Source organism: Zootoca vivipara, chromosome 16 (assembly GCF_963506605.1).
Source record: "Zootoca vivipara chromosome 16, rZooViv1.1, whole genome shotgun sequence".
NCBI lineage: Eukaryota > Metazoa > Chordata > Lepidosauria > Squamata > Lacertidae > Zootoca > Zootoca vivipara.
In genome coordinates, this window is record NC_083291.1 from 26,656,204 (window position 1) to 26,683,792 (window position 27,589).

Consider the following 27,589-nt stretch of genomic DNA (forward strand, 5'->3'; position numbering starts at 1 on the left):
AGTGCATCTTATAATGTGTTACAATTTATTAAACTATCTTATCACAGTCACTGTAGCATTTTATGCCATTGCTGCAGGCAGTGGAAGACAGGAGTGCCTGGCGTGCTATAGCCCATGGGGTCACGAAGAGTCGGACACGACTAAACGACTAAACAACAACAACAACAACAAGATACAGTGTATGAATTTATTAGAAATAGTCTATGACCCTTTATTCTTTTATGTGCTTTTTCCTTCAGTTTTCCTCTTACGGATGAATTAAAATATTAATTTTAAAATACAGTCGTATCTTGGAAGTCGAACAGAATCTGTTCCGGAAGTCCGTTCGACTTCCAAAACATTTGGAAACCAAAGCGCGGCTTCCGATTGGTTGCAGCAAGCTCCTGCAGCCAATCAGAAGCCGCAGAAGCCCCGTCGGACGCTCGGCTTCCAAAAATAGTTCGCAAACCGGAACTGTCACTTCCAGGTTTGTGCGGCGTCTGGGAGCCAAAACGTTTGAGAACTAAGCTGTTTGAAAACCAAGGTACTGTACGCCTGTTTGCTATGCAAGAAACTTGTGCGGTCCCAATATACACAATATATTACAATATATACACAATATTACAATATTACAATATTACAATATTACAATATATACACAATATACACAGCAAAATGCGCTGGGGATGTTGGATTGCCAAGGTTCCACACCAGTTGTCGAAAGAAAACCCATAGGTGTTTTCTGCTATGGATATCAGGCTGTAGCTCAGTGGTAGAGCACCTGATTTGCATGCAGAAGATCCCGGGTTCAATTTTCAGTCTCTCTTGGTACAGCTGGCTATCTCCCTTGTCTGAAACCCTGGAGCGCCAACTGTCAGTCTGTATAGACCAGTGTTTCCCGAACGTGGATCTCCGGCTGTTTTTGGACGACAGTTCCCATCATCCCTGACCACTGGTCCTGCTAGCTAGAGATGATGGGAACTGTAGTCCAAAAACAGCTGGGGACCCAAGTTTGGGAAACACTGGCTTAGATGTCATCAGACTCAGTATAAAGCAGCTTCCAGCATTTCAGCCTTGTTGGGTTGTGCTTTCTGCTGCCTGTTATTGGAAGCGCTGGCTCTCCGTTGCACTCATCAAACATAACTATGTGTAAGCCAGGCCCTGCCTGTTGTGAATTCTGAATGCAAAGACAATCAGTGCGGAGTCAAGGCCAAACACACAGGGTAGTATAGAGTGATCTGTTTACTCTATAGAAAAAAAGTCTGCAATTTGCATAAAATGTACCTACATGCAAATTTATATACCAGTACAATTATCATAGAATCATAAAGTTGGAAAAAAAACCCCTACAATGCAGGAATCTCAAATGAAGCATCCATGGCAGATGGCCATCCAGCCTCTGCTTTAAAATCTCCAAGGAAGGAGAGTCCACTTTCCGAGGGAGTCTGTTCCACTGTTGGAAAATTGAACCAGAAGTAAAGTAGAAAAACAGTGCATCTCACCATAGTGGGGAAGACACCAGGCGGCTGATGTGCCTGCTCATTCTACAGACTAGATCCTGTTGATGGGCAGGTTCAAGGCTCCTCCTCTCCCTTTTTCTGGAATCTTATCGTTCAGCCTGATTTGGACTGGAAAGCCCTCGCGTGGAGGATACCTTCAAAATAGAGGGCTGCTCTATGTAAAGTGGGACACAGAGACACCTTGGGATATCAGGAACTGATTGTAGCTCAGTCAGTAGAGCATGAGACTCTTAATCTCATGGCCACGGGTTCAAGCCCCACCTTGCATTGGAGGGGGTTGGACTAGATGACCCTTGTGGTCCCTTTCAACTCCTGAAATATACCTGGAGTCATGTAGTGATTTCATGCTCTTTATTGCAGCTCGTAAGACAATGAGAGTGAATTCCCCCCCAGACTCAGGCTTCATATACATTATTTACGCAATGAGTCCCTTCTGATTGGATGATTCTGCTTCCCTCCTGGAGCCTGATTGGGCTCCTACTGCAGGCCAATCAGTTGTTGCATTCTAGGATCCTACTGGCCTAATAGGCTGATTAACTACCTCTTGGGGTCTGATTGGTCTGCTCCTGCAGGCCAACCAAGTTGTTGCATTCTAGGATCCTACCAGCCTATTGTTCTAGGATCCGAGCTCGGTACATAACAACTCCCCAATTATATGCTTCTATGTTCCCCTTCTCCCTCAGCTGATCATTTTCCTCTCTCCTTGGTGGATGTCCCCCCCCCCCATCCCCTGCTATTCCCTTTCCCAGCTCATGGGGGAAAGTAGCCGCCAAGCAAAGAGATAAGCAGCCCAGATTCTGGGTTTGTGGGTAGGAGAGCTTTGCTCCTTGACCTTATCTTTTGTTCTCGTCTCCAGAGAGACCTCTTTTTGTTTCTCACATTTCCCCTTCTTTCCTTCCTTCCTTCTTTCCTTTCTCCCCTTCCCGCTAGCCTTTCAATGCCACCCGGGTGAATGCAGCCGACATCGAGGACAGGGTACAGATGCTCAACAAGAGAAGCCAAGAGGAAGAGGCTGCCAAAGGAGGATTCTGGGAGGAGTTTGATGTGAGTGGTGAACTGTGAAGCTTGCTCTTCCTCGTGATGCGTTGTGGGATCTGGAACTCCCTACATAGTCCAAAGACTCCTGTCCTAATTCTTGGCTTATCCCCAAACTCAACTGGGGGTGGTGTTCTCATGCATTCACAAGACCTCATTGTTTTGATCGCTAGCATTTTTAGAATGCATTCATTTATAAAGTCTTTTGCATCCTGACATATCCTAAGAATAGTTAAAGCAGTTTACAATAATATATCTATATAATAAAAACATAGAAAAGAATTGAAATTGGAGGGCATCAGCTAACTGCAATGGAGAGATGTATTCTTAATTGCCTGCAAAAGTCAAGGGGAATAGAAAAGTTTTCAGCAGGAGTTTGAAGGATAAAGCAGAAGACACTTGCTGAAATTCTTAATGGCAGAGCACTGTATAGGACTAGGCCAACGACACTAAAGTCTATTTTGTGTTGATTAGGGCTGGGCAATATATGGTTTTCAACTTTGTGATATATCACCAGCTAAACATTACAATATACTGATATATCAGAATGTCTGAAATAAGGATAGAGCTATGTATAGGCACTGGCTGGCTTCATGGTTTTTCCCACATTGTGATTTTTGCATAGGACACACACACACACACACACACACACACACACACACACACACACACACACAATGAGTCGCAATACATTGTCAGGTCAAAAATGATTTAAAAAAAAACAAATTTCATGATATAGACTTGAAATTGGTTTTGGACGATATATCGCCCAGCCCTAACACACATCATGATTTGTGATATATTGCTAGATCAAAAACTATATAACCGATATGACAGTATGGACTTCATACTGGTTTGGGACGATATATTGATATACAGTGGTACCTCATTTTGAGTCCGCCTCGTCGAGCGTTCATTTCGTCGAATGTCCGCAGCAAACCCAGAAGTGCCGGAATGGGTTACTTCTGGGTTTGCCACTTGCGCATGCGCAGAAGTGCAAACCACTCCACGCATGTGCGCAGAGCGGCACTTTGTCATGCGTCCTTTTCGTCTAGCCTCCGGGGTTCCGGAGCAGATCCTGGACTCAAAACGAGGTACCACTGTATTGCCCAGCCCTAGTGTTGATGTCAAGTGAGCCTTGCCAACTTGGGAGACAACCAACGACAGTGCTGGAGATTATCTCAGTGTCATCGATGTGTATGGCACATCACAAGCAAAAACACCTGCCCCAAGACACTTGTTATTTCAATTTTGATGCAAGAGAGGGAGGTGTGGGTGAGGGTAAACTTGGGTGCTTCCTCATGCTTGAGATATGCTTCCGGTTGGTCACTTCCTGTTCCTGAGGGAGGTTGCCTGTGCCTCCCGCCCCCAATCCACAGGCAAGCGCTAATAGCACCTCTCAGCAGTCCCATGGACAAGCTGAACCCATGAATCCCAGTTTTTAGATCTCTCTCTCTCCTCTAGCTGTAAGCCATGCTTGCCCTTATTAAACACTCCTCCATGCCTCTTCCCCTTTCAGAGCTTGCAGAAACAAGAGACAAAGAACTTGTATGATCGGCATGAGGGCCAAAGACCAGAAAACAAGGGCAAGAACCGCTATAAGAACATTTTGCCATGTGAGTCTGGAGTTCCACATATCATCTTGACCCAAAGGCTGGGCCTACACAGGCCACAGATTCAGGTGGCAGAGGAGTCTGAGGCAGTGCTTTTTTTCAGCCAGAACTCAGTTCTAGCACCTCTCAGGTGGGCACCATTGCCATTCTAGGAGAATGAGGGAGGTGTTCATGCTGAGTTCTGGCACCTCTTTTTCTAGAAAGATAGCACTGGTCACAAGCAGTGCCAGATTTACGTATAAGCTAAACAAGCTATAGCTTAGGGGCCCACTCTCTTGGGGGCCCCAAAAAAATTTAAAGAAAAAAAAAACTGGATGTACATTTTCAAAATACAGTATAAGATAAAGAACAAATAAAATAAAACCTACATACAATAGTGTTTTGTGTTGTGTAGGTCCATAAATTACAATATATTCAACACACAAAAAGAGTGACAATTTGTTGTTGACAACGGACAGCTGGACATATAAAGGGCCCCAATTCCTTCAGTACAGGCATCCCCAAACTGCAGCCCTCCAGATGTTTTGGCTTACAACTCCCATGATCCCTAGCTATCAGGACCAGTGGTCAGGGTTGATGGGAATTGTAGTCCAAAACATCTGGAGGGCCAAAGTTTGGGGATGCCTGCCTTCAGTAGCTTAAGGCCTCATCAAACCTAAATCCGGCCCTGGGCACAGGGCACATGCTGCTACCTCTGTTTCCATCTTGGGCCCTGAAGAGAGTGGGTTGCAAAAGCCCCTGTTGCATATGGCGTTCCTTAGAGACATACTAACTGTGCTGCCTCCTCTTTTAGTTGACCACTCTCGAGTCATCCTCCAAGACAGAGAACCTGGGTCAGATTATATAAATGCCAACTACATCAAGGTGAGGAACTGAGTCATGTCTTCCAGAAAGAAGGGTGGTGGTGGTGGTGGTGGATTTTCGCTCCAGGCCCTTTATATTTTACCTCTTTGCCCACTCGCAGAACAAGCTCTTCAGCCCTGAGGAATGCAGCAAGACTTACATTGCCAGCCAAGGTTGCCTGGATGCCACCACCACCGATTTCTGGCAGATGGTGTGGCAAGAAAACTCACGAATCATTGTGATGACCACCCGAGAAGTGGAGAAAGGAAGGGTAAGGAGGGGCAAGCGGGGCATTCCTCTCCATCCATTCCTCCACCTTCTCAGCATACACTACATCTTTCTTGCTCAGTCTTCATCTCCGGGGTTGGGAGAAACTCCCTTGAAATATTTCTAGGGCTGAAGGTGCTGCTGCCAAACATTCCGCACAAATGATGTACAACAGCCAATTTCTTTGCTGCAAAGCAGGGTAGGGAGAGGCTCAGTTCCAGCAGAGAACGGTTTCACATTCTCATGTTAACCCTTCCCTTCCCACCACTTTGCTGACCTGTGGGGTTTCACACGCACAAGGTGGGAAAGTGGATGTTGGGGGGACCGGGGGGGGGGGTGTTTCAGTGGCGGGGAAACCAGGACTGTGGAAAGATACAAACCAAGAGCCAAGAGTGTTGCAGTGGTGCTCTCTGTCAGATGGTGTGTAGGCCTCTTGGATGGTGGTCCCCAGTGGTGTAGTAATGGGGGGCGGGGTGCCGCCCTGGGTGGCAGGCTGGGCAGGGGGCAGCAGGCTGGACGGGCTGACCGCCTCCGACGGCCGCTGCCATCGAGGAGATGCCCCGATGCAAGCGAGACTGCCTCACTCCGCAGCTTGTTTGCGGGGTTTGCCGTGGCGCCGCGTCATATGCCTCCTGTGCATGCATGCATCGTGATGCGCAACACATGCGTGCAACGGACACCCCATCCTTTGGTGGGGTGCCTTTGGGTTTGCCGTCCCGGGCAGCCAGGAGTCTAGTTACGCCACTGGTGGTCCCTCATTTGCAAAATGCCATCCCTGGTGAGGTGTGTTTGTCTCCCTCATGATTGACTTCTGGGGGGGTGGGGTGGGGGTGGGGATAAATAAACACCCAGACTTTGGATGGCTGAAAGTTCACTGTTTCTGGCAACCCTGAGGTCACTGGTTTTTAGGATTGTTTTAGAATGCTCCTTTGGGGTGAAGGGCAGGATATTAATGAATTAAATACATAAAATTCCCATCAGCCCAGCCAGCATGGCCAATAGCCTGAGGTGACAGAAGTTATAGTCAACAATATTTGGATGGGACCACATTGACTATCCCTGATTTAAGGACTTCCTTCCTGTCTCCCTGCTGCTGCTTCTCTCCTCCAAATCACTCTGGTGAAGGAGTAGTCAAATCGTTTTTTAATTACCCATGTGCTGTTTGCATGTAAGGTGTTATTGAACTCTCACCATCCTCAGGTGGTTATTTTGGTAGATTTCCTTCCGAGTTTTGCTTTAGGTGAAGAAGACGGCTGTGATCTTCTTCCCACTTTCTTTTGGGGGGGGAGGTATTTAATCTTTATTGATTCTTTTAGTTTACATCACAATTATCATTTTCCATCAGAGATGTACATAAGAAGAAGAAGAAAATGCTTAAATGTTTAAAATGAAATAAAATTATATAGTAAAGAAGTAAGACTTCCCTCCACCTGAATGTGGGTCCTCTACAATTCTATATTAACTGCATATTGAATAACATCTAGTTTATACTTATCCAATATATCCATAAATTATGTCACCTTGATTCCAGAGATGCCAGAGATTCCAGATGTTCCCACTGGTCACCCATCAATACCTGCTTTCTGTTTCCTAACAGAACAAATGTGTCCCTTACTGGCCAGAGGTGGGCAGCAGCAAAGAGTATGGGCCGTACATTGTGGAAAACATCGGAGAACACGATGCCTTAGAATATAAACTCAGACAGCTCTGCCTTTCATCAGTCCACAGTGTGAGTACACCAAGCCTGGAGAACATTCAGTTTATTATCGCTACCAGGGCCGTCTTTAGCATATGTGCCGCCGGGGTGCAAAGATCCGCCTAGCGCCCGCAAATTTACTTTAGCTTCCCCCAAATAAACCTCTACAGTCATACCTCGGTTTAAGTACGCTTCGGTTTGAGTATTTTCAGTTTAAGTACTCCGCGGACCCGTCTGGAACGGATTAATCCACTTTCCATTACTTTCAATGGGAAAGTTCGCTTCAGGTTAAGTACAGACTTCCGGAACCAATTGTGTACTTAAACCAAGGTACCACTGTATTCAGCTTTTTTTGGAAGGGGGGAAGCCAAAGTTGTTGACGACCATTTTTTTTGGGGGGGGGGGTCGCTCACCTGTAACAGAGTACGGAGTAACAGAGTGATGGAGGACGGGGGTGGGGACTTTCGCTCCATTGCTTTTCACTGCCGCCAATCGAGAGGGACTGGTATACAGTAGGTATACATTTGGCTCCCCCCAGAATTCGGCGCCCGGGTGCCCCGCACCCTTTGCACACCTGGGTAAAGATGGCCCTGATCGCTACAAATATTGATGATGAAAATAAGGACCCGTAGGAAAAAATATCCCAGCATTTTGCCCGCCCCCTGGATGTTTGCTATTCCATCTCCATCTCTGGCACACAATCTACTCATTCTTTTAATATTTTAAAAATATATAAAATGTGTAAAGTATATTAAAATTTGCAAAGTTATTTTTTCTTTGTGAAAAATTAACAAACAAATTTTTAAAAAACAAAACAAAAAACAAAAAAAACACTGGGGTGCTGAAGTTTGGCTGTGACGCCAGCTGTTTCCTCTGTAATAACGGAGCACGTGAATCATATATATTCTACAAAAACAACGGCTAGTGCCCTGAAATGTCTGCTGCTGGTTCTGTGTTGCTTTTTCCTTCCCCCACCCCACCCCACAATGCCTGTGTGGGCAGCTTCATTTGCTTTTCTCCAAGTGACTCCGGAGATTCATATTTCCATTCTCGCCATTTTTGCCTGAACATCTTCGTGAATCTGGGACCTCAAGGGCTGTGTAACACTGATGCTGTTGCTAATTGGCTCCAGGACAATTGCAGCAGGCAGACAAAATGCATCTTAACACATGAAGCTCCCCTAATAGCCAATATGTGGAGACAGCAGAAGTCTGCTTGGCGCCACCAGGCTCTTCATATGGACTTCATCTGGCTGGTTAGGGCAGTTGGGGGGGTGGCATGTCATAGGGAGAGATGGGTCTCATCCAGTCTAAAGTCCTCCTCTTGAAATAAAAGCCTCTTATGGGGCTTGTGCAGGAGAGCTTGCTTGCGGACTGCCCCTCGGGGGTCAGATTTGTTTGCCTGCCCTCTCTGGAGACAGTCACCAAAGCCTGTGGGAGAGCAGGGCCAATCTCATTCCTCCAGCCATCAGGCCTGAGAGTTAGGAGAGGGTTGGGTTACTTTCTCTGACTGTAAGCTTGATGGGAGAGAGCAAGCCGGTGGGTTGAGGGATAGACAAGGGAGTTGCAGGCATGAACCCACATGAGGGTGTGATGTTGTTGCCCCCTGCCAGAGTGAGGTTGTGCGAGACATCTGGCATTACCAATACCTGAGCTGGCCTGACCATGGAGTGCCCAGCGAGCCTGGAGGAGTTCTGGGGTTTCTTGACCAAGTCAATCAGAAGCAAGAGAGCATTCCTGGAGCTGGACCCATTATAGTTCATTGCAGGTGAGTGAGTTGGCACCGTTGTTAATTCACTGCTCGATATGCAGCAAACAGAAATCTATTCTCTAATGATCAGTAAAATAAACTGGGAAAATATCACGGTGCCGGTATATAAACCAGCGATAAATTTTGGCACCTGCTCATAAGTCTTAACAGGTTTATTCCACAAGAAGTGCTGATCACTGCTATTTTATTTTTTATTTGGAATAACTCTTTATTGGGCTTTCTAATAGGGATAATAAATAATACAAATAAACAGTCCAAGTCTTCTCATGCTATTTGTATATCACAAAAATAGTGTAATAAATTTGCAGTGATATCTGCAACATTTGGTTCATTCTTAGTGGTCAGTGTATACCGTAAACTTGGTTTAAACAAAAACAATTATGGAACAGGATAGAAGAAAATTAACAGCTAACATTCAACATCGCGTAGCCTAATCAGGAGCCCTTGTGGTTGTGCTTAGATTAAGTATGAGAAATAGTCACTTTTCCTCTTGTGTTACCAATGAAACAAAATAAAGTGTTGGTATATTAATGATCATGGGAGGGGGGGTTCAAAGCAAATATAATAATTTATGTTTAAATTTAGATCAACCAGATTGAGCCTAATTCTGATGGGGGAGGGATTTTTCATTTTCTGGAATACTGCCATTATGATATGAAATTAAACCATCTTTGATCTATCCACATGTCAGCTGTAGTTTATCTATTAATCTCTCAAGCATGGATGTTTACTTAAAATAATTTTTCCAAAAGTACAAGGCAGATTCATGGAGGGTGGTGGATCTATCAGCAACCACTAGCCATAAGAGCTAAGTGAAACCTCCCTATATAGAGGCAATATATACCTAAGCACTGGATGTTAGGGGCACAAAGGCAACCTGGGAAGGGAAATGCAGATGTCCAGAGGCTGCTGCTCTAACCACAGTCTTGGACTAACTGCAGCCTGGTAGGTTCTAGCAAGGGAAGCCTTGTCTGTTTTCTGCATGTAGAACATACTGCCACATGCCTCCCTAATCTCCTTCTCTCCCTGCAGTGCTGGGATTGGTCGCACCGGGACCATCATAGTCATCGATATGATTGTGGATTTGATCTCCATAAAAGGTTAGGTCACTTCTTGTTTTGCATCCTGGTGGCCATTCTATTCCTTGGTCCCTCTTTCCCGCTGGCCAGGGTCCCTTGCCTTCCTGGTCACGTAGATGGGAAATGAGAACAGGCAAAGCCTGTCCCGTAAATGATACAGGACTTCCCATTTGCCCTCTTGAGTAGCAAGGGTGAATTAAAACCCAGCACAAATTACATTATAACCATGAACTAAAACCAATAATCAATAGCAAAGTAACAATGTAGCAGCACAGCAGGAGGGGAGGAAGTGTGGGTAAAAATCTTCTTCTTCTTCTTCTTCTTCTTCTTCTTCTTCTTCTTCTTCTTCTTCTTCTTCTTCTTCTTCTTCTTCTTCTTCATTGAAAAGTAAAAAAGTACAAAATTACAAGTGCACAGAGTAAAATAAGACTCAAAGAAGAAGAAACAAGAAATAGTACCCATGTAGAAAACAAAACAGAACAACAGCAAAAAAGATATTGTGTACATTACAAAGGGGGGGGGATTGTTATTGTAGTTAACCAAATATTGTTAAATTTGTCCATAGCAAGTCTATGTTTGTACACAACTTGTTCATGTGTAGCGAGTTTGTACAGGTACATATCTTCAGTCGTTAAAGGGATCCTCATCTTTATTTTTCCAGTTCATCAATACCTGTCTCTTTGCCGTACAAAGGCCGCGGAGAGTCCATTCATATTGTCCCTTTCTTAGATTCCATGTGTTGGGTATATAACTCAAAAGGACATTTTCCTCTGCAAATTTAAGATTGTTCCGTACAGTCATGTCGATCGTCTCTGTTACCTTCTGCCAGAAAATTTTTCAGTGTAGGACATTGTACAAACATACCTTTTAGGGAAGCATTATCCCATCTCCAGCAGGTAGAGGTCTTCGATAGGTGTATCTCGACCATTCATGGACAAGCATTGAGTTCAGTAGGAGACTTGAGCTCATGTCTGCCAGCTCTGGGAGGAAGCACAAATTCAGCAGGACCTATTTCTGAGTAAGCATGCATAGGATTGGGTTGCATATCCTTCCTCATTAAATCAGTGGGGCATAAACGTGCTTTGCTGGATCATGGCCTGTGTTATTCCTATGCTTGCTACAGAATATTTTATTATGGAATGTGATGTTGTTTTATATTTCATAATTCATATGTTGCTTTGAGTGCCATGTGCAAGGAAAAATAAAACAAAGACAGCAATCTCATGCATGCTTACCTGGGAGCAAGCCCTGTTTTATTCAGTGCCGCTTGCTTACGATTGGCCTGTAAGTCTTGAACGACTTCTTCCCCCTTTTATGTATTACACTTTAGAATCAAAGTTGGAAGGGATCCTGAGGATCATCTAGTCCAACTCCCTGCAAAGCAGGAATATGCAGCGGCCCCATGCGGGGATTGAACCTGCGACCTTGGTGCTAGCAGCACCACACTCTAACCAACTGAGCTAGCCACATTTTGCACACCCCCTTTTCTTCCTCATTCTGTCCCAGGGTTTGACTGTGATATCGACATCCCAAAGGCCATTCAGATGGTTCGCTCCCAGCGCTCAGGCATGGTGCAGACCGAAGCACAGTACAAGTTCATCTACATGGCGATCTGCCAGTTCATAGAGACCACTAAGAAGAAGCTGGATGTTATGCAGGTATGAAACTGGCATGCGGTGGTCACTATCATTAGCATATTCTCCTTTACGGAAGATGCCCCCCAGCCTCAAGGAGATCGTAGTTGCGACGCGGGTGGCGCTGTGGTGTAAACCACTGAGCCTCTTGGGCTTGCTGATTGGAAGGTCAGCGGTTCGAATCCCCGCGACGGGGTGAGCTCCCGTTGCTCTGTCCCAGCTCCTGCCAATCTAGCAGTTCGAAAGCACATCAGTGCAAGTAGATAAATAAGCACCGCTGCAGCAGGAAGGTAAACGGCGTTTCCGTGCGCTCTGGTTTCCGTCACGGTGTTCCGTTGCGCCAGAAGCAGTTTAGTCTTGCTGGCCACATGACCCGGAAAGCTGTCTGTGGACAAACGCCGGCTCCCTCGGCCTGAAAGCAAAATGAGCGCCACAACCCCATAGTCACCTTTGACTGGACTTAACTGTCCAGGGGTCCTTTACCTTTACCTTTTACCTAGCTGGGTGACACACCTCTTCCGGCAATGATGCTGGGGACAGACATTCAGATTCTAGCACCTGGTATAACGAGGCATTGCAAAGTGTACCCCGAGTGTGTGTGTGTGTGTGTGTGTGTGTGTGTGTGTGCGTGCACAATCCCTGTGTGACCCCAAAGCAGCCAGCTATACACTTGCTAGGAATGGCATGGCCATTTTGGTCTGCATTTGACTCAGTGGTAAGCATCTGCTGGCCCAGAATTACAGCAAGAAGAGAAGGATTTTCCCCAGAGATAGCAGGTCAGGCAGTGTGGGGAGGAGAAAGGGGGAATGGCTTGCTATTTCTGCTCCCCCACCCCCGGTTGCACCTGCAGCTTTGCCTCTTACCTTCTCCTTCCTGACTAAATGGGGGCCCTTGGTGTGCGAGGAAATACCACATTGCCCAAAGGACCACAGCACCACTGTGCTCCATGCCACAAACCCCTTTATATAGAGATTTATACATATGTTTTTTTCTCTCTCTGTTGCAGACTACGAAAGGAAAACCAAGTGAATCTGAATATGGGAATATAACCTACCCGCCCGCACAGAAGATGAAGGCTTCACGAAAATCCTCTAAGTAAGAACGCAACCCTGGCAGCCGTTAGTAGAGCATCTCTCCCAGTTGTCACTATCTCACGGTGTAGATAAACAGAACATTGGCGAAGGCAACCTGTAATGTTTTTGGAGTGATGGTGCTTTAGATCCCTGCCCTCCCTCCAAACACATTTAACATGGTTCTCCCTTTGGGCAGCTCAAAAACGTGCACAAAATCCAGCTCTGAAGTCTGCCCCCTCCCCCCAGCGTTGCTCAGTTTAAGAGGGACTCAAGGAAATGGCAGAAGGTGTCCTGTTGGCTGGTATGCGTGTGACACACAACCAGCACCCCTCTGGATCCACAGAACACTTTAGCAACAGTTTTCAAAACGTTTCTCTGTTTATGTTATTCATTTAGCTGCTGAAAGGTTAGCCTCCTGGTTATCTGAGCTGCGTAAGAAAAGTGGAAAAAACGCGGAAGAGCCCACTTCAGGAGTGCCAAATTGGCCCAGCGACTGTGGGTGCATGGCCCTGGCACCAGAATTTGTGGGTGCACAGCCCTTTCATGGGGAATTTTGTGGGTGCTCAGGCACCCAGGGAGTTGGCACCTATGGTCCACTTGAAGCCTTGCTTGGGGTCAAGAGTAAGGACTAGCCCATTTTCACAGCAGGTAAAGCAAATTGCTGATTCAGAGGGTCACTCAGCAGTATGTGTGCCAGCACCAAGCTGCAAAGCTGAGTTCACGCAACAACTTGCTGTGATAGCATCATCATCACCATCATCATCATCACCACCATCATCATCATTTATATACCACCCTTTATCAAAAGGTCCCAGGGCAGTGTAGAGCATAATAATAAAAAGATAATGCATAAACAGCATAATCCTATATAATAAAGTCCCTGTGTCTCTGCATCCAGATTCCGTGTGTCCCGTTTTCCGCGCTACTGAGCATGTGCCCCACGGACACAGGGATTGGACGCAGAGACTGGACGCACACAGAGCCGGGGGGGGCGGAATGCGGTTCTCTCTCCCTCAACAGCTTCCCCTCCAAACTGCCGTTCCGCGCCTCGCCTCCCAATTAATGGCGCGAGGGGAAGAGGGGAAGGGACCGTAAGGGATTGAGACGCGAGTGCGCGTTCCCCGCCGCCGCCGGGGCGTTCGTGTCCCCGCCGCCGCCGCCGTTCCCCACCCCCACCCCATCGTCGCATCCCAACCCCTCCCCCCACCCGGCGTGTGGCGGGCTCAGCTCTGGGTGGGTTGGGAAAGGCGAGGAGAAGGAGGCTGCTTTCCCCCTTTTTTTCTCTCCTATGCTCCCCCCCCCCCGACAACCAGCAGCAAGTGGGCGTCACGCACACGCTCTCTCTCTCCCCCCCCTGCCTACCATTTCCCTCGCGGTGCAGGGTCAGAGGCAGACAGAAGCGGGGACAGCGCATGGGGGGGGGGGGAGAACAGCCCGGGGGAGGAGATGTTTGACAGGGAGCAGGGAAGGAGGGGCGGGTGGTAGCCGCCCGCCGCCCGCCCCTCTTTCCCTGCTCCGTGAAGCATCTCCTCTGCTACCCCGTGCCTCCGCTGCATTCAGCAAGAAGCCGGTGGCAGCGGAGGGATGCTGCTCATTCTTCCCCGCTAACCCTTCGCAAAAGCAGGCTCGAGCCCAGGGGGAGGGCAGGAAGGAAAGAGGGCCCTGGCCGCCCCTACCTTCCCCCTCCAGCAGCGGAGGAGGAGGAGGCGGAGCAGCGACAGAGGAGCAGCGCCGGTGGCAGCCCAGGAGAGTCCTGGCACATGTGGGTGGAGAAAAGAAGGGAGGGGGAGAGGGGGGAATGGGCGGGGGGGATTGCATGTTCTAGCACCCGTTAATTTAACGGGCTTCAAGATACTAGTAATAAAATAATCATAATAACAGTCCCTGACCCACCATGTCATCTCTCAGATGTGTCCAAAGGGACATGGCATGATGCGATGGACAATTTCAATGATCAGTTTCTGCTGTTTTCAGTAGGGTTTTACGGAAATGCATATTGCCATATATTTCCCTGATATTTTAAGAGCATATAAAACAACACAAGGCCATGGTTTGGCCCTACAGCCTAGCCACCCCACCCCACCCCCATCTTCCAGTCAGTGCTTCCTCCCTCCCTTCCTTTATTCTCATTAAGAGCCCTCATTCTGCTTTCTGTTTCTCCCTTTCTCCTTTCACAGGCAGAAGGATGAAGCAACCCTGTATGAGAATCTAGGCAAAAAAGAGGAAAAGGGGCAAAAGCAGTGGCCTTCAGGGAAGGAGAAGAAACCAAAGGGCTCCTTGAAGAAAAAATAATGCCATAGATAATCTTCCACCTGCCTGGCTCCATTCACAGCAGACACAACTTGTCTAACCGCGCCCCCCCCCAACTCCTGCTGGGAACTTCCTTCGAAAGGTTTACTGAGCTACAGAGGGTTAGCCCAAGACATTTGGGTGCCTGAAGTGGGAAATCCAGATGGCACCTTTCCATTCGCCTCCTACTAATGATTGCAATTCTTCCTGCTTCTCCTATGACCCAACATACTAATCCTGTACACCTCTTGGACTCCCCAGTGCACTTGAAAATTCATAAGGCTTTCCAGCCTTTACCTTTTCTAAAAGGCAGTTTTCGAAACATGCCCCGACCACCATTAAAGTCCAAACCATAACAATTATTGGGGGAGGGTTGTAGGTCAGCGGTAGGACACCTGCTTTGTGTGCAGAAGACCCCAAGTTTAATCCCTGGCGTCTCCCGGTGGGGCTGGAAGAGACCCCTCTCTGAATTCCTGGAGACCAACTTCCAGCCAGTGTTGACAATTCTGAGCTTTGGTGCCCTTACCATAATTTTTTTTATTTTTAGAATGGAAACAAAACCTACAGTAAGATGGAAAATAATGCTTGTTTTGTACACTTCCACTTTATTTATATTTAGGGGGGGAATCTACTTTTTCTAACAGCAAAGCCTTTGGTCAGATCCTCAAAACTACCATATATTCCGGCGTATAAGACGATTGGGCGTATAAGACGACCCCCAACTTTTCCAGTTAAAATATAGAGTTTGGGATATACTCGCCGTATAAGAAATACGACCCGGCGTATAAGACGACCCCCGACTTTTGAGAAGATTTCCCTGGGTTAAAAAGTGGTCTTATACGCAGGAATATACAGTAATACTGTTATTACGCAAAATATCTGTTCTATATTTCGTAGAGATAAGGTATCCAGCCTGCTTGTTGCATAGTTGTTCAGTTGCTATTTTTAACTGGGGGAAAAAATGAATGCTCAGCTGAGCAATTTGTGACCATTAAAGTTAAAAATCTGGCAGTGGAAAATTTCCCTTCGCTTGATGCCCTAAGCATGGGCTTATTTTGCTTAATGGTGAGTCAAGCCCTGGCTAGATGGACCAATGGTCTGCTGATCCAGAGCTTTCCAGTGTTGCCATGACCCTAAAATAAGATTCCAGCCATGGGTCCTTATGGGACTTCCTAATTTCTACAGGGGATCCCTTCAAAACCACCGTCCTACCGTAGGTCACCACTCTGTTCTGTGATGTGTTGTCTGGTTTTGTTGTCGTTCTACGCAGCAGCCGTAAGGATTAATGCAAAAGTGCCATGGATTAATGTGCGTTGAGCTCTGCCTAGCACAGAATCTGTGCTTTTTGCTGTGCCATCACTGCAGGTTTTGATTTGATGATGGGTTTCTTTCCAGGGCAGAGCGGGTGGTGGGACTCCGTATAAAAACATGCAAATTCACAAGGATCTGTTTTAATTCAGCTGGATCTCACTTTTATCTAGACCCCTTGGGAAAGCAAGTGTCTTTGGGGGGGGACACTTTCTATGTCTGGGGGGAGAGAAGCAACAAAAATAGGTTATTCCCATGGGCCCAGAAAGCACAGCTGGGAGTCCCACTGAATGCACTTCGGCTTACTTCGGAGTAGACAGGTATACAATCGCACTGGTGTAAGGCTAGAACTCCTGCCATTTCCCCCTTAGTCTTGAGATCTTGAGTCTTCTTTTTATCACGGCCTCTAGCCTAGGCTATTCCACCCAGCAAGCCCAGTCAGGCCGAGAAGCGGCATAAATTGTCCTTGGGGTCAACGTTGCTTCTGTAACTTCACTTTTTGGTTCCCGTCTCTCTCTGCAATGCTCAAATGCTTCACCTAATTGGTCAAAGCCTTGTGCAACCTCCAGCTCAAATGCCAACCTCTGCTTAGCCACCGAACCTTACCGCTGTGCTGTGTGTAAATAATGGATAATTTTCTAATCCAGTGGATTGGTTTTCTTGACTTGTAAATAAACCAGATTTTTGTTTGATTTGCATGAAGACTTTTTTTTTTTAATCGTTAAGAGTTCCCTACTGAACTTGCAGGAGTGTGCACAAAATTGCTGGGACTCTGGAAATGATCTACAGGTGCTGGAAAACAGGGAGATTTCTTCAGAGTCATGCCAGAAGCCATTTCCTGTTTCCAGCCTCAGAGAGCTCCAACTTCATTCTTTATTTATTTTTTGCTTCTGATGCAAAAATGCCTAGAGCTAGTAAGCAGTGAAATCCAGGGGGGGGGGGGGCACACAGCATCTCCCATGTCAGCCCCAAATCCAGACAGCACTAAAGTGCTTTAAAATATGGGGCACAGATGCAGGAGGGTTGTCAACAAGGATGTCCAATATTAAAATATGACATTCCCAAGTCCTTCTGCATGCTTGTGGGGGGGCGGCGGACTATATTTTGAAGAAAGAAAGAAAAAGAACGAATTCCTCTGCCCCACAAATAACCCAAATACGCATTTTAAATAAAAGCACACATTCTACTTATGTAAAAACACCAGGCAGGCCCCACAAAGAACCCAGAGATGCATTTTAAATAAAAGGACAGATTCTACTCATGTAAAAACACACTGATTCTCAGACCGTCCGTGGGCTGGATTGAGAAGGCGATTGGGCCGCATCCGGCCCCCGGGCCTTAGTTTGCCTACCCATGCTCTTTGATATGAGTTTACAACAAAGAGCAAAAATCTTGAGATTGATAAGGGCAGAAAAAAATGAACTGGGCTACAGATCTAGGTTGCAAGTAGGCTATACTTGACAGAGTAAAGACTGAAATGAGGTCCTCTTTTTTTAGCCCAGTATAAGAACTAAAAATTCTTAAGAATAACTGCACTTTCACAGGGCTCTATGTACGCTTGGCTCTTTGCAGGAAGGTCTTCAGGTGAGATATGTCTTCTGCAAGTGGCTGAGAATAGTCTGTCTGTTCTACCTCGACAGGTAAACTCCTTAGGCCACAACAGCACAACGGCAGCAACAAGGCTGAGTCACTATTGACCCTGCTCTGCAGTCTTAGAAATTAAGGAACCGTAACAAAAAGAGATGACACACAGGAAGGCAGCACCCTCCCTCCCTCCCTCCTTCCTGGAATAGGTTTCCATATTTTCTGACACAGCACTGCCCTCTTGTGCCAGACCATGTTGCATTTGGAACTGTTGGGTTGGCAAGCTGTCCATGCACCGTGCAGGAGGTTTCATGGATGGCTTAAGAGTTATTTTTTCATTTACTAAATTGATGCATTTTAATCCCACTCTTCAGGTAGTAATCTTTCAAGCGAAAGGAGCTGTGAGGCTGGCTATAGCATAGACACAGTTGCTACATTCTGCCTGCCGTTTCTGCAGTTGTACAGGAGGACTAGGGAGACATTGACACTGTATGGCACAAAAATATACCAGCAACATCAATATTTAGCATTTATAGTGCTCTAGTTTGTGCAGACTGCTTCACAGACATTGTTTTAGTCAGGCATCCCCAAACTGCGGCCCTCCAGATGTTTTGGCCTACAACGCCCATGATCCCTGGCTAACAGGACCAGTGGTCAGGGATGGTGGGAATTGTAGTCCAAAACATCTGGAGGGCCAAAGTTTGGGGATGCCTGGTTTTAGTAATCCATGTAGTCCTGTAAGGTCATTTAGTATTAGCCTCAAATTATAAAATGGGGAGGCTGAGGTAAGCAGGGGCGCCCATCTTCAAAACTAAACAAATCCCTGCACACAGAAAACTAGCAAACCCAGGTAGCCAGGTAGGTGGCTAGGCTACAACCCTTTCCCCTGATACATAGGCTTTCTATGTGCAGAAATTGTAGTTACTTTGTATAACGCAACATTTACTTGCAGTCTGAAGGTGCCCAACCCTGACACAGCACAAACTCATGATTTCCCCAAGAGAAAGGCCTGACAATGGCTTGCCATCACAAAATCATTGCATTTATTTTTGGCATACTTTGCTGAAAGAGCTTGGCCACCACCAACTTTTCCCGCCAGCTTGTATCTTTTTTCACTGCCTTAAAAAAAAAAAGATGCCAGTTTTCTTAAGAGAACTCATTTCATTGCTCAAATGCTCTGGTAGAAAATGTGTGCCCTATTTGTGGTTTGTTTGTTTTTTATATATGTATATATATATATAACTTTCACAAGAAACCCCAATGGCAACAGCAACCCACCTCACTTTTACAGCAATTATTTCTGAACTGTTTTCATATGAACCATTATGACTGCGGCTGAGGAAAATACCAGACATGGAGGGGGAATGTAAGTAGTCCTAAGGAAACTCCCTCCCTTGAAGCTGGTAATGGCCTGACAGAACACCACCTGCTCTTGCATCACAGCAAAAACGAAAGAAAGCGACCTTCCGCAGGAAGAAGAGAGAATGTTATTACTAACAAAGTTCTAAATGAGCAGATAGAAAACACAGCAGTCGACTTAGAACTAAAGCATGTACCTGCCCTCTCTAGCCCTTTAGGGAGCTTATTCTAGCAACCTTTTTCCCCCAGAGGACTTACAGGGAGATGAATGGGCGGCTTCCCAGCCATTTGCATGAATTCTCTGTCTTGATTCTAAGAAATCCACCCCGTACAAAATGAACATTCACTCACAATGGTATCAGAAGAGTTTTGGACCTGATTTTAATTTGTATAAAGTTGTGAATCACTGATGCAAAAGAACTTATAAATGGAGATCACAGCACTTGCAGAAGCCCCATCTATTCCTGAGACGAGGTGCTCGACGGGGGCCAGTGGCAGGGGAGGGGGCAAGGACAGCAAACTCTCCACTGACGTGAGAGACAGGGGATTATATATACTCAGGCCTCATTCAGCCCCAGCAGGAAGAGGAGAGCAACAATTTGATCTACTTAAAAATCAGCCCCTTACCTGGTCTCTGCTGCCCACCTGTACCCAGTACCTTCAGGCTGGGTGGGGTGGGATCAGTGACCATGGGAGCAAAAAGTCTACCCCCACCCCGCCTCAGCATGAAGTCTGTTTCCATAGATAGCCTTCACGGCTGGCATTTCCCCAAAACAGGAACCAGATGATGAGCCAGGAAGGGCTTATTAATGGCGCGTTGGGAAGTGAAGATGTCAACTGGAAAGAAGGCCCAAACCAAAGAGAAGACTTATGGGCAGCAGAGATGTGCAAGGCTCTTCCAAGGCTGCGCCTAACCCCCACTCTGCCAGTCATTTGGATGGTTCTGGGAGGCAGCCACTAGTTCATTTCTTCCCCGTCTTGATCAGGAGGCTGTCACTGCGAGAAACAAAAAAAAGGGGGTTACCAAAGAGGAACATTCACACAACGTGGGTGTGAGGGCCACGTTTACTCCAGAATCAGGCTGGAGTAAAGCAGAGCAGGAACAGCGGACGACTGACTTCATCACCAAGAAACAGCCTTAGTCAATCATAACAGCACATGCTCCACTCAGAAAACATAAGGAACAGCAGCAGGTGGTGGAAGGAACTTGGAAGTTTTCTAAGTAGTAGAAGTAATTCACTCCCCATCCTGGTTTCTCTTTCCCTGCTTATTCCATTCCAAGCAACTACCCTCACATTTAGCCTCTCTTTCCTTCCCCCAATTCCCTGGAAGGAGGGAATTTTATTCAATTAAAGGTTGCAGCTCTACCTGAAGTTAAAATACTGTTATCTTACCTTCCTCTGCATCCAGAAGAGCAACGAAAAAGTGGTGATGAAAAATGGGGCAGGGGGAGAGAGAGACATAGAAAGTTAGAACTTTTTAAATTAACTTTGGTAATTTATGTACCACAACATTTCTAGCAAAATCTCAGAGAGATTTTCAAGTATCAGGAATTGCTGGAAATAAACATTAAAAATACAGAAATACAAAAAAAGCCCATTACAAAAATCTATCATATTAAAAACAGCCAAGGCAACAGTAAAACAGTTGTCACTCTGCTAACCATAAAACTATACTTTCCAAAGCTAAGGTAATTTTAATCTATTTTAGTGTTTTAAAGTAGGGTTGTAATTTTTTCTTGGTTTTACTGCAGGCATAGGCAACCTCCGGCCCTCCAGACGTTTTGGACTACAATTCCCATCATCCTTGACCACTGGTCTTGTTAGCTAGGGATCATGGGAGTTGTGGGCCCAAAACATCTAGAGGGCCAAAGGTTGCCTATGCCTGTTTTACTGTTTTATATTTTGTATACCACTTTAATGTTTTGTTTTTTACAACCAAGCAGTGTATAAATTTTATTAACTAACTAATCTAACTAACTAACTAAGTGTATCCCAAAGGGAGGAGGCCTGTTTCTATAGGGTTTCTAGATGACCATCTTCTGGCCATGGAAGATCACAAAGGTTGCTGTGGTCTAACAAATAGGTGAGGCAGGCCACCAGGTTTCCTGGTCCCAAGTTGCTCAGGGCTTTGTGTGCTAATAATAAAACCATGAACTTGGCTTGGTAGCAGATAAGCAGCCACTGCAGATTTTTAAGTGCCAGTGTTTTATGAATGTGGACAGACATAATGCTGAGTACTCGAGTTGCAGCATTGTACACTAGTGACAAATTCCTGGACCAAACAAAGAGTAGCTCCACATGGAGCACATTTCTGTACTCTAGCAATGAAGTTACCAATGCACGGAGAACAGTGGAAAGGCCAGGAATGGCTATAACCGGCAATGAACAGTCCAGGTGGAATTCAACATTGCACTAAGGAGCTCATTCTGGGAGCGAAAGCATCTCTGGTTGCCCGACAGAACTCCCTCGCCTCTCCTCCCCTTGCATACTGTTTTAGTTCTCCTGGGCAGATCTGGTGAGGGAGTGGCAGGCGCACAGGGGGAGGAGAAGGGGGAAAGTCCAATTGTGCTGGCTTCTGTTAGCCCAACTAATTAGCTAAATTTGTCCCCGTCACTAGAGGGGCGTTGACCTCTGTAGCACGAAGGTGGAACTAGCACCCCCAGACTATGTACTCTTCCATCAGGGGAACTGCAACTCTGTCCAGAACAAGTAAGCATACCAGTTCCCAGATCCGGGATCTGACCATGGACAGGACATGCCTGACTCAGTTTATTCGTCTTTATACAAATCTGGGAATGCAGCTGTGCATGTGTATGTGCATCTCCCTCTCCCTCCAAGAAACTTGTATTTTGGGGATGGAGCTCCTAAGACTCATTACAAAAGGAAGCAAAAGGCTTTAGGAGGTATCTCCGCAAACTCCCTTACCTAGTGAAACCTTCATCCTGTAGATTCAGCACTAAGTTGTCGGCTGTAAGATACACACGGTTCTGAGATGCAGCGATCTGTAAAAGGCAAGAAAGGGACAGATCAAGGAGGGTGTAAGCAAAGGTCCAGTGGTACAAGTAACTGCATTCAACAGAGAACTTTGTTCTGCCAGCATTTGGGGGAAACCAATTCCAAACAAATGGCAGAGAATTAACATTCAACACTGAACTGTAAAAACTGTTAGCCAAAGGTAAGTCTCAAAACTTAAAGAGGGATGGAAAAGAAAAACAGCCTTGGCAGCTGCAGGCATAATTTCATAAAGTATTTTTTAAAAAATGCTAGTCCTTTCTGCTGTTGTTGGTCTGGAAAGAGTTTGGAAGGAACCACTATGGGTATAGTTCTATTGAGGCCCAGAAACCAGAACAGCGATGATTTGAAACAGAGTTGGACTCAAGTTTACTCCCTTTTTTCACTATGAATGTAGAGTATTTTATTTCTGATCTACTATCCTACATTCTTTTTCAGCCCAGGGCCATCAGTCTTTGCAATGCTTCAGTTCATTCTGCTTCTCCATGTGTCTGACTTTTCTTGTGAGCCTGTTCCTGGCCTGTGGCACATTATGGTCTGTAAGCGGCCACAGCTGGGTATGGCACATTGAACATGATGTGGGTCTGCTCTTACAAGGGCCAGAGGCTCCAAGGCCCCTGCTAAGATGCACAGACCAACGTAATAAATAAGTGTGGCGGAGAGAGACATCAGGAGAAGCATATCATATTCGCCTTAGGTTCATCACTTGGCCTGGAAAAGCATTGTTTGGGGGAGTGTGTGAGAAAGCAACTCCACTCTCCTAAAACTTACCGTCTTGGAGATGTTCTGGGCGGCACGAATCTTGCGCAGCTTGATGTAACCTGGGTTCTTGCTGAGGGCTTCACCAATGTGAATAGGTTAAGGCGGCATTTCCCCATTTTGGAATGTGGGACCTACACCTCCTTGAACTCACCCACCTGGGATCAACACAGCCCTACTTTGCTCCACTCGAAGCCACAGTCTTGTGGGAGACAAGTTGCGTACAATTGCAAATATCCTGTTGCTACACACCAGGAATCAATGAATCAGTGGGGGGAGATATGTATTTGGCAAGAGTGCTCGCCCTAACGCTTCACTCCAAAGCTCTCATCAACTAGCACAGCACTAGCTGGCATAAAATAGTCCCAACATCTTTCTCTGTTTCTGCAGGCAATGCGACTGCACATTTAAGGAAACACCCTTGATATGATGGAGAAGAACTGAGCACCCCATTCGCTTAAATGCTGTTTGCAAAGCTGGTATGAGGGGGAAGGCCAGGGAAGCAGAAAGTCCTCAGGAGGGTATAACCTCCAGCTGCTGCTTAACTTCTTGTTGCAGAGTAACTCCTCAGAATCTCAGCACCCATAAATCTTCCTAACAGCACCCCAAAATATCCCACCAGCAATTCCAGGTAACCGAAAACAGATGCCCTTCACTAGTACAGTGTGATGCCTCTTGTATCAGTTCAAGCTCAAAAATCTGGAGTTTGGAGATTCTGCAAGAGACCACTTCCCACACCCTTAGAAAACTGTGTGGTGGTTTTCTCCCCACAGCAAAGCAAGGATATCATCTGGGCAGCTGTGGCTTCTCCTTCCGCTTGAACAATCTTCTGCCTCTGCTCCTGCTTAGCTTTCTCCACCAGGAATTGAGCTCGTTGTGCCTCCTGCTGGGCTGGAGAAGAAGAGCAAAGGGAACATGAGAATCTCTCTGCAACCACTTCCAGGGGTTTCGTTCTTTCCTAGCTGACTTTATGCAAGCACAGCTTTAGAGAAAGGACCAGAGCTTGTTTGGACTCACCCACTTGCTTGGCCTCCACCGCTGCTGTGTACTCCCGGCTGAAACTCAGTTCTGTGATGGCTACGTCATCTAGAATGAGGCTAAAATCTTTCGCCCGCTCTGTCAGCTCCCGACGGATAAGCAAAGACACCTAAAGCAATAACCCAACAGTTTGTCCTCCACATTTATCCTGAGCAGGTGGCAACTTCCTTCAGACCACGAAAAGTGCAAGTCATGAGAACCCCCAAGAGATTTGAAAAGCATCCCATTCAAAAAGCTCGAGTTTCATGTTCAAGTCACTGACATGCAGATGAGAAAAAAAGGAGAGCTAGTAGTCAGTCCCAGGCCCAGTCACCTTGGCCGGTGTGTTAGAAAGTAAAATTGTGACAAAGGAATTTTTAACCTTTTGTGGCCAGTTCTGTTAAATACTCTTAGGGAAGCATACATGAAGAGATTTCTTAGAGCTCTCAGTACGCTTACTAATAAGATAGTTCAGAACATAGAAGAAAACACCTTCCATACCTGAAGCCAGTCTATGCTTCAAAAATTATGTTGATTTAGTTCATTCTTCTCATTTGGTCAGAAGGTCATGTTTATACAGAAACCAATGTCATATCCAACAGACTTATGGACCTATAATCTCCAGGTGGTTTACTCTAGTTTCTGCCAAATGTGTGAAGCAGTTTTTCTTTAGCAGTTGCTTAACTTAAATCTCCAAAGGTGGTACATTATCTTTTGCAACATAGGCAGCACCACTCAATTTTCCTTACCTTGATAAATTACACAGTTATCACTTTACTTGCCACATTAATCATTATGTGGAAATCCCAGGGGCCAGTACTGGGTAGGCCCAGAGCCAAATGCAGCTACTGGAGGAAATCAAGTGACTGGAGATTTTAAAGGCCAGATCACATCTCATTAGAAACTTTATCTGATATTTAGGTGACCTTGAAATATATTGATACTGCTTAACTGTCCTCGGATTTCATTGGGGAAAGACTTTCCAGTTCCTCAGTCAACCAGACAATTATGTCCACCAATGCCATATTGTTTTCAGCCTAATCCAACATTAAAGTTGTCCACCAAATGATATTATTTTGTAATTGTATCCAGTCGTGTGTCTAAATGACCCCAGATTTTACCATGGCAATGTCTAAAAACTGACACCAATAACCTTTCACTAAATAACTGAAGCTATGTGGAAATGAGGGAAGACTACTTCAGTAAATGGAAGAATACATAATCATGACATACTTTGCAAATGATTTCATCTATCCCATGGAAAATTTCTCAAGGCTTAAACCATCAAAAACTAGTGGGGTGGTGGAAGCATGCAGCGTCCACACCAATAACCTGCAACCTCCCACCTTCGTAGTCCTTCCTCCCGTGAAAAGTGGAGTTGGGACAGGAAAATATGGAAAGTGGACAGACCTGAGCTCGCTGGGTGATGAGTTGTGAGGCGTTGAACTTTGCCACCACACTTTTGAGCACTTCATTGACAATGGAAGGCAAGACTCGCTCTTCATAGTCCAGACCAAGGCGCTGGTACAAGGTGGGTAGTTCAGCAGCATTTGGGCGTGACAGAACTCGCAAGGAGATGTTCACCATCTGCAAGTCTAGAGACAGAATCAAACTAAGCATAGTCCCAGTGGTTTGTCTTATTTCACCTTCCAACTCTGATTGTGCACCCAGATCTCGCCCATTCATGCTGCTCTGTACAAGATTGCTCTGAAGCCCTCGCCTCATACCTGGCTATGGAAAAACACATCTTCCCAAGAAGTGACAATAAAAGGATGTAGCAGTGGTATCTGATGTAATGGCTGGGCTCAGACTTGGGGAGACTCAAATGAAAAAACCCTCTCTGCACTGAAGTTCACTGGGTAAGTTTGATCCACTCACCCTCTCTCCGCCTAACGTGCATTACAGTATTACTGTAAAGATTCAATTGGGAAAAGAGGAAAGAATAAACTATGTGCATCACCCTGTGTTTATTGAAGAGAGAAATACAAAACCAAAAGACAATGTGCTTCTCTATGACCTCACCTTTGGAGCCTGTTGGCGAGGAGATTTTGCGGGGCCGAGCTCGAATATCATAAATTATTGGATATTGGAACCAGGGAATTCTAGGAAGAAAATAAAGATTACACCAAATTAAGATGTCCAAAACCAAGCAGTACAGATATGGGGAAATAAATAATTCCTACAAATACTTTTTTTCTTTTCTCATGTGCTTTAAGATAAAGAGACCACACTACTTGCCCAAGAACTGCATTTTCTTCTCTTGATACTGTGTCTTAGTAAACTATATTACAGTCATACCTCGGGTTAAGTACGCTTCAGGTTGAATACTTTCAATTTAAGTACTCCGTGGACCCGTCTGGAACGGATTAATCCATTTTCCATTACTTTCAATGGGAAAGTTTGCTGCAGGTTAAGTACGGACTTCCAGAACCAATGAAGTACTTAACCTGAGGTACCACTGTGCTTGATTCACATTTATAACACTGCACCAAAATAACAAATAATCTTTAGTGTCCTTCAATTCAATTTTTGGGTTTCACTTTCTCACAAACAGCTCTTCTTGAAGTTTTCACAGTAAGACATTTAGCCAAAGGAGAAACTATATTAGCATGAGAGAAAACATTTACCGCTTAAAAGTTGACAAATGAGTCTTAGGAGTTTGTGATCAGATAAAAAAATATTGGCAAGAATGTCAAATTAAATTAAGGTTTGTAGGCTTTATAATGAGGTGAGGTGCTATTAGAAAACATTTGTCTGGGAATGACAACATCTTGGGATTTCCTGTTATTCTAAACTTTCCAACATAGTTCTTGACGAGGTACCTGAAATGCAGTCCCTCAGAAAGAATGGTGTCCTGCTGAACTCCACCAATGCGGTTGAAGAATATTGCTCTTTGGCCACCCTCCACTGTGGAAACAGAGAGACAAAAGCAGTCAGTAGTTACCACCAAGCATTGTGCAAAAGATAGATGACCATTCACAAATACACATACTTACCTGTAAAGACAGACTCACGGATACCATAGGCTGCAGCACCAGCACCCAACAACAACTTCAAAGCAGTACCCATGCCCCGAGGGCCAGTGGGCAGGCGCCCAGCCAAGTCTTTCAGGCTCTGAGCCATGGCAACCTTCATATGGGGAAAGAAACACAGAATGAAAAACTAAAGCCATGTATTTTACACAGCTCTGATGATTTTCCTATCCAAACTCCATGTTGCCAGAAAAGCAGGGATACACAGAAACACGTTTCCATTTTTCGCTAAGCAAGGGTACATTGATTCCTCTGTCATCAATCCTACATCTTTACACGCTGAACAAATGGGGGGCACTGAGCATTTTTAAGGGCCGAGTTAAAAACATGAATAATTAGTTCCAGCCCCCCCCCCCTTTGGCAGAATGACATTTCGAGACAGAACTCCTTACGTTTATAGCACTTTTTGAAAGGGAAAACGAAAGAGAGGCTGCTCCCCCTTCATGGAACAGGGCTCTTAACATGCTCAGAAGCAATGCACCCCAGGGCCTCCTAAAAGCGTGCTCATCCCTACTTAAGAGAACAACCCGCATGTTCAGAGGAGTCACCTCGCAGACTCGCAGAAGCTACAGAGGCTTGAACGACCGCAGCGACCCCAAACCTTCTTCTTCTTCTTCTTCTCCCAAGCACGCCGTTGCCCCACCTGGGAAAAGGACACCGGAAGTGGCCGTCCACTAAATGTTTCCCCGGCAGAAAAGCACCCCGGCAGCGCTTCTGG

At 45.8% G+C, this 27,589-nt stretch overlaps 2 protein-coding genes across 6 annotated transcripts in view; one reads left to right on the forward strand and one right to left on the reverse strand.

The window, feature by feature from the left end:
• PTPN6 (protein tyrosine phosphatase non-receptor type 6) overlaps positions 1-15,750 on the forward strand; it is a 40,690-nt gene extending 24,940 nt beyond the window's left edge. For all 5 annotated transcript variants that reach the window (XM_035140289.2, XM_035140292.2, XM_035140290.2 and 2 more), the window contains 10 exons: positions 2,430-2,543; positions 4,054-4,150; positions 4,941-5,011; positions 5,112-5,261; positions 6,855-6,986; positions 8,566-8,720; positions 9,756-9,823; positions 11,309-11,460; positions 12,443-12,531; positions 14,687-15,750. In XM_035140289.2, the coding sequence (XP_034996180.2) occupies positions 2,430-2,543; positions 4,054-4,150; positions 4,941-5,011; positions 5,112-5,261; positions 6,855-6,986; positions 8,566-8,720; positions 9,756-9,823; positions 11,309-11,460; positions 12,443-12,531; positions 14,687-14,801 (1,143 nt within the window). In that variant the 3' untranslated portion in view covers positions 14,802-15,750. The remainder of the gene's footprint in view (positions 1-2,429; positions 2,544-4,053; positions 4,151-4,940; positions 5,012-5,111; positions 5,262-6,854; positions 6,987-8,565; positions 8,721-9,755; positions 9,824-11,308; positions 11,461-12,442; positions 12,532-14,686) is intronic.
• Positions 15,751-18,710: 2,960 nt separating this feature from the next.
• Positions 18,711-27,570, reverse strand: PHB2 (prohibitin 2). Its single transcript, XM_060268683.1, has 9 exons — positions 27,420-27,570; positions 26,836-26,968; positions 26,662-26,746; positions 25,862-25,941; positions 25,250-25,434; positions 23,840-23,969; positions 23,608-23,713; positions 22,835-22,910; positions 18,711-22,053 (listed from the first exon to the last, which is right to left on the reverse strand). The coding sequence occupies exons 2-9, from the start codon at positions 26,960-26,962 to the stop codon at positions 21,973-21,975; spliced, it is 870 nt and encodes a 289-aa protein (XP_060124666.1). The 5' UTR covers positions 26,963-26,968; positions 27,420-27,570; the 3' UTR covers positions 18,711-21,972.
• Positions 27,571-27,589: the final 19 nt, after the last annotated feature.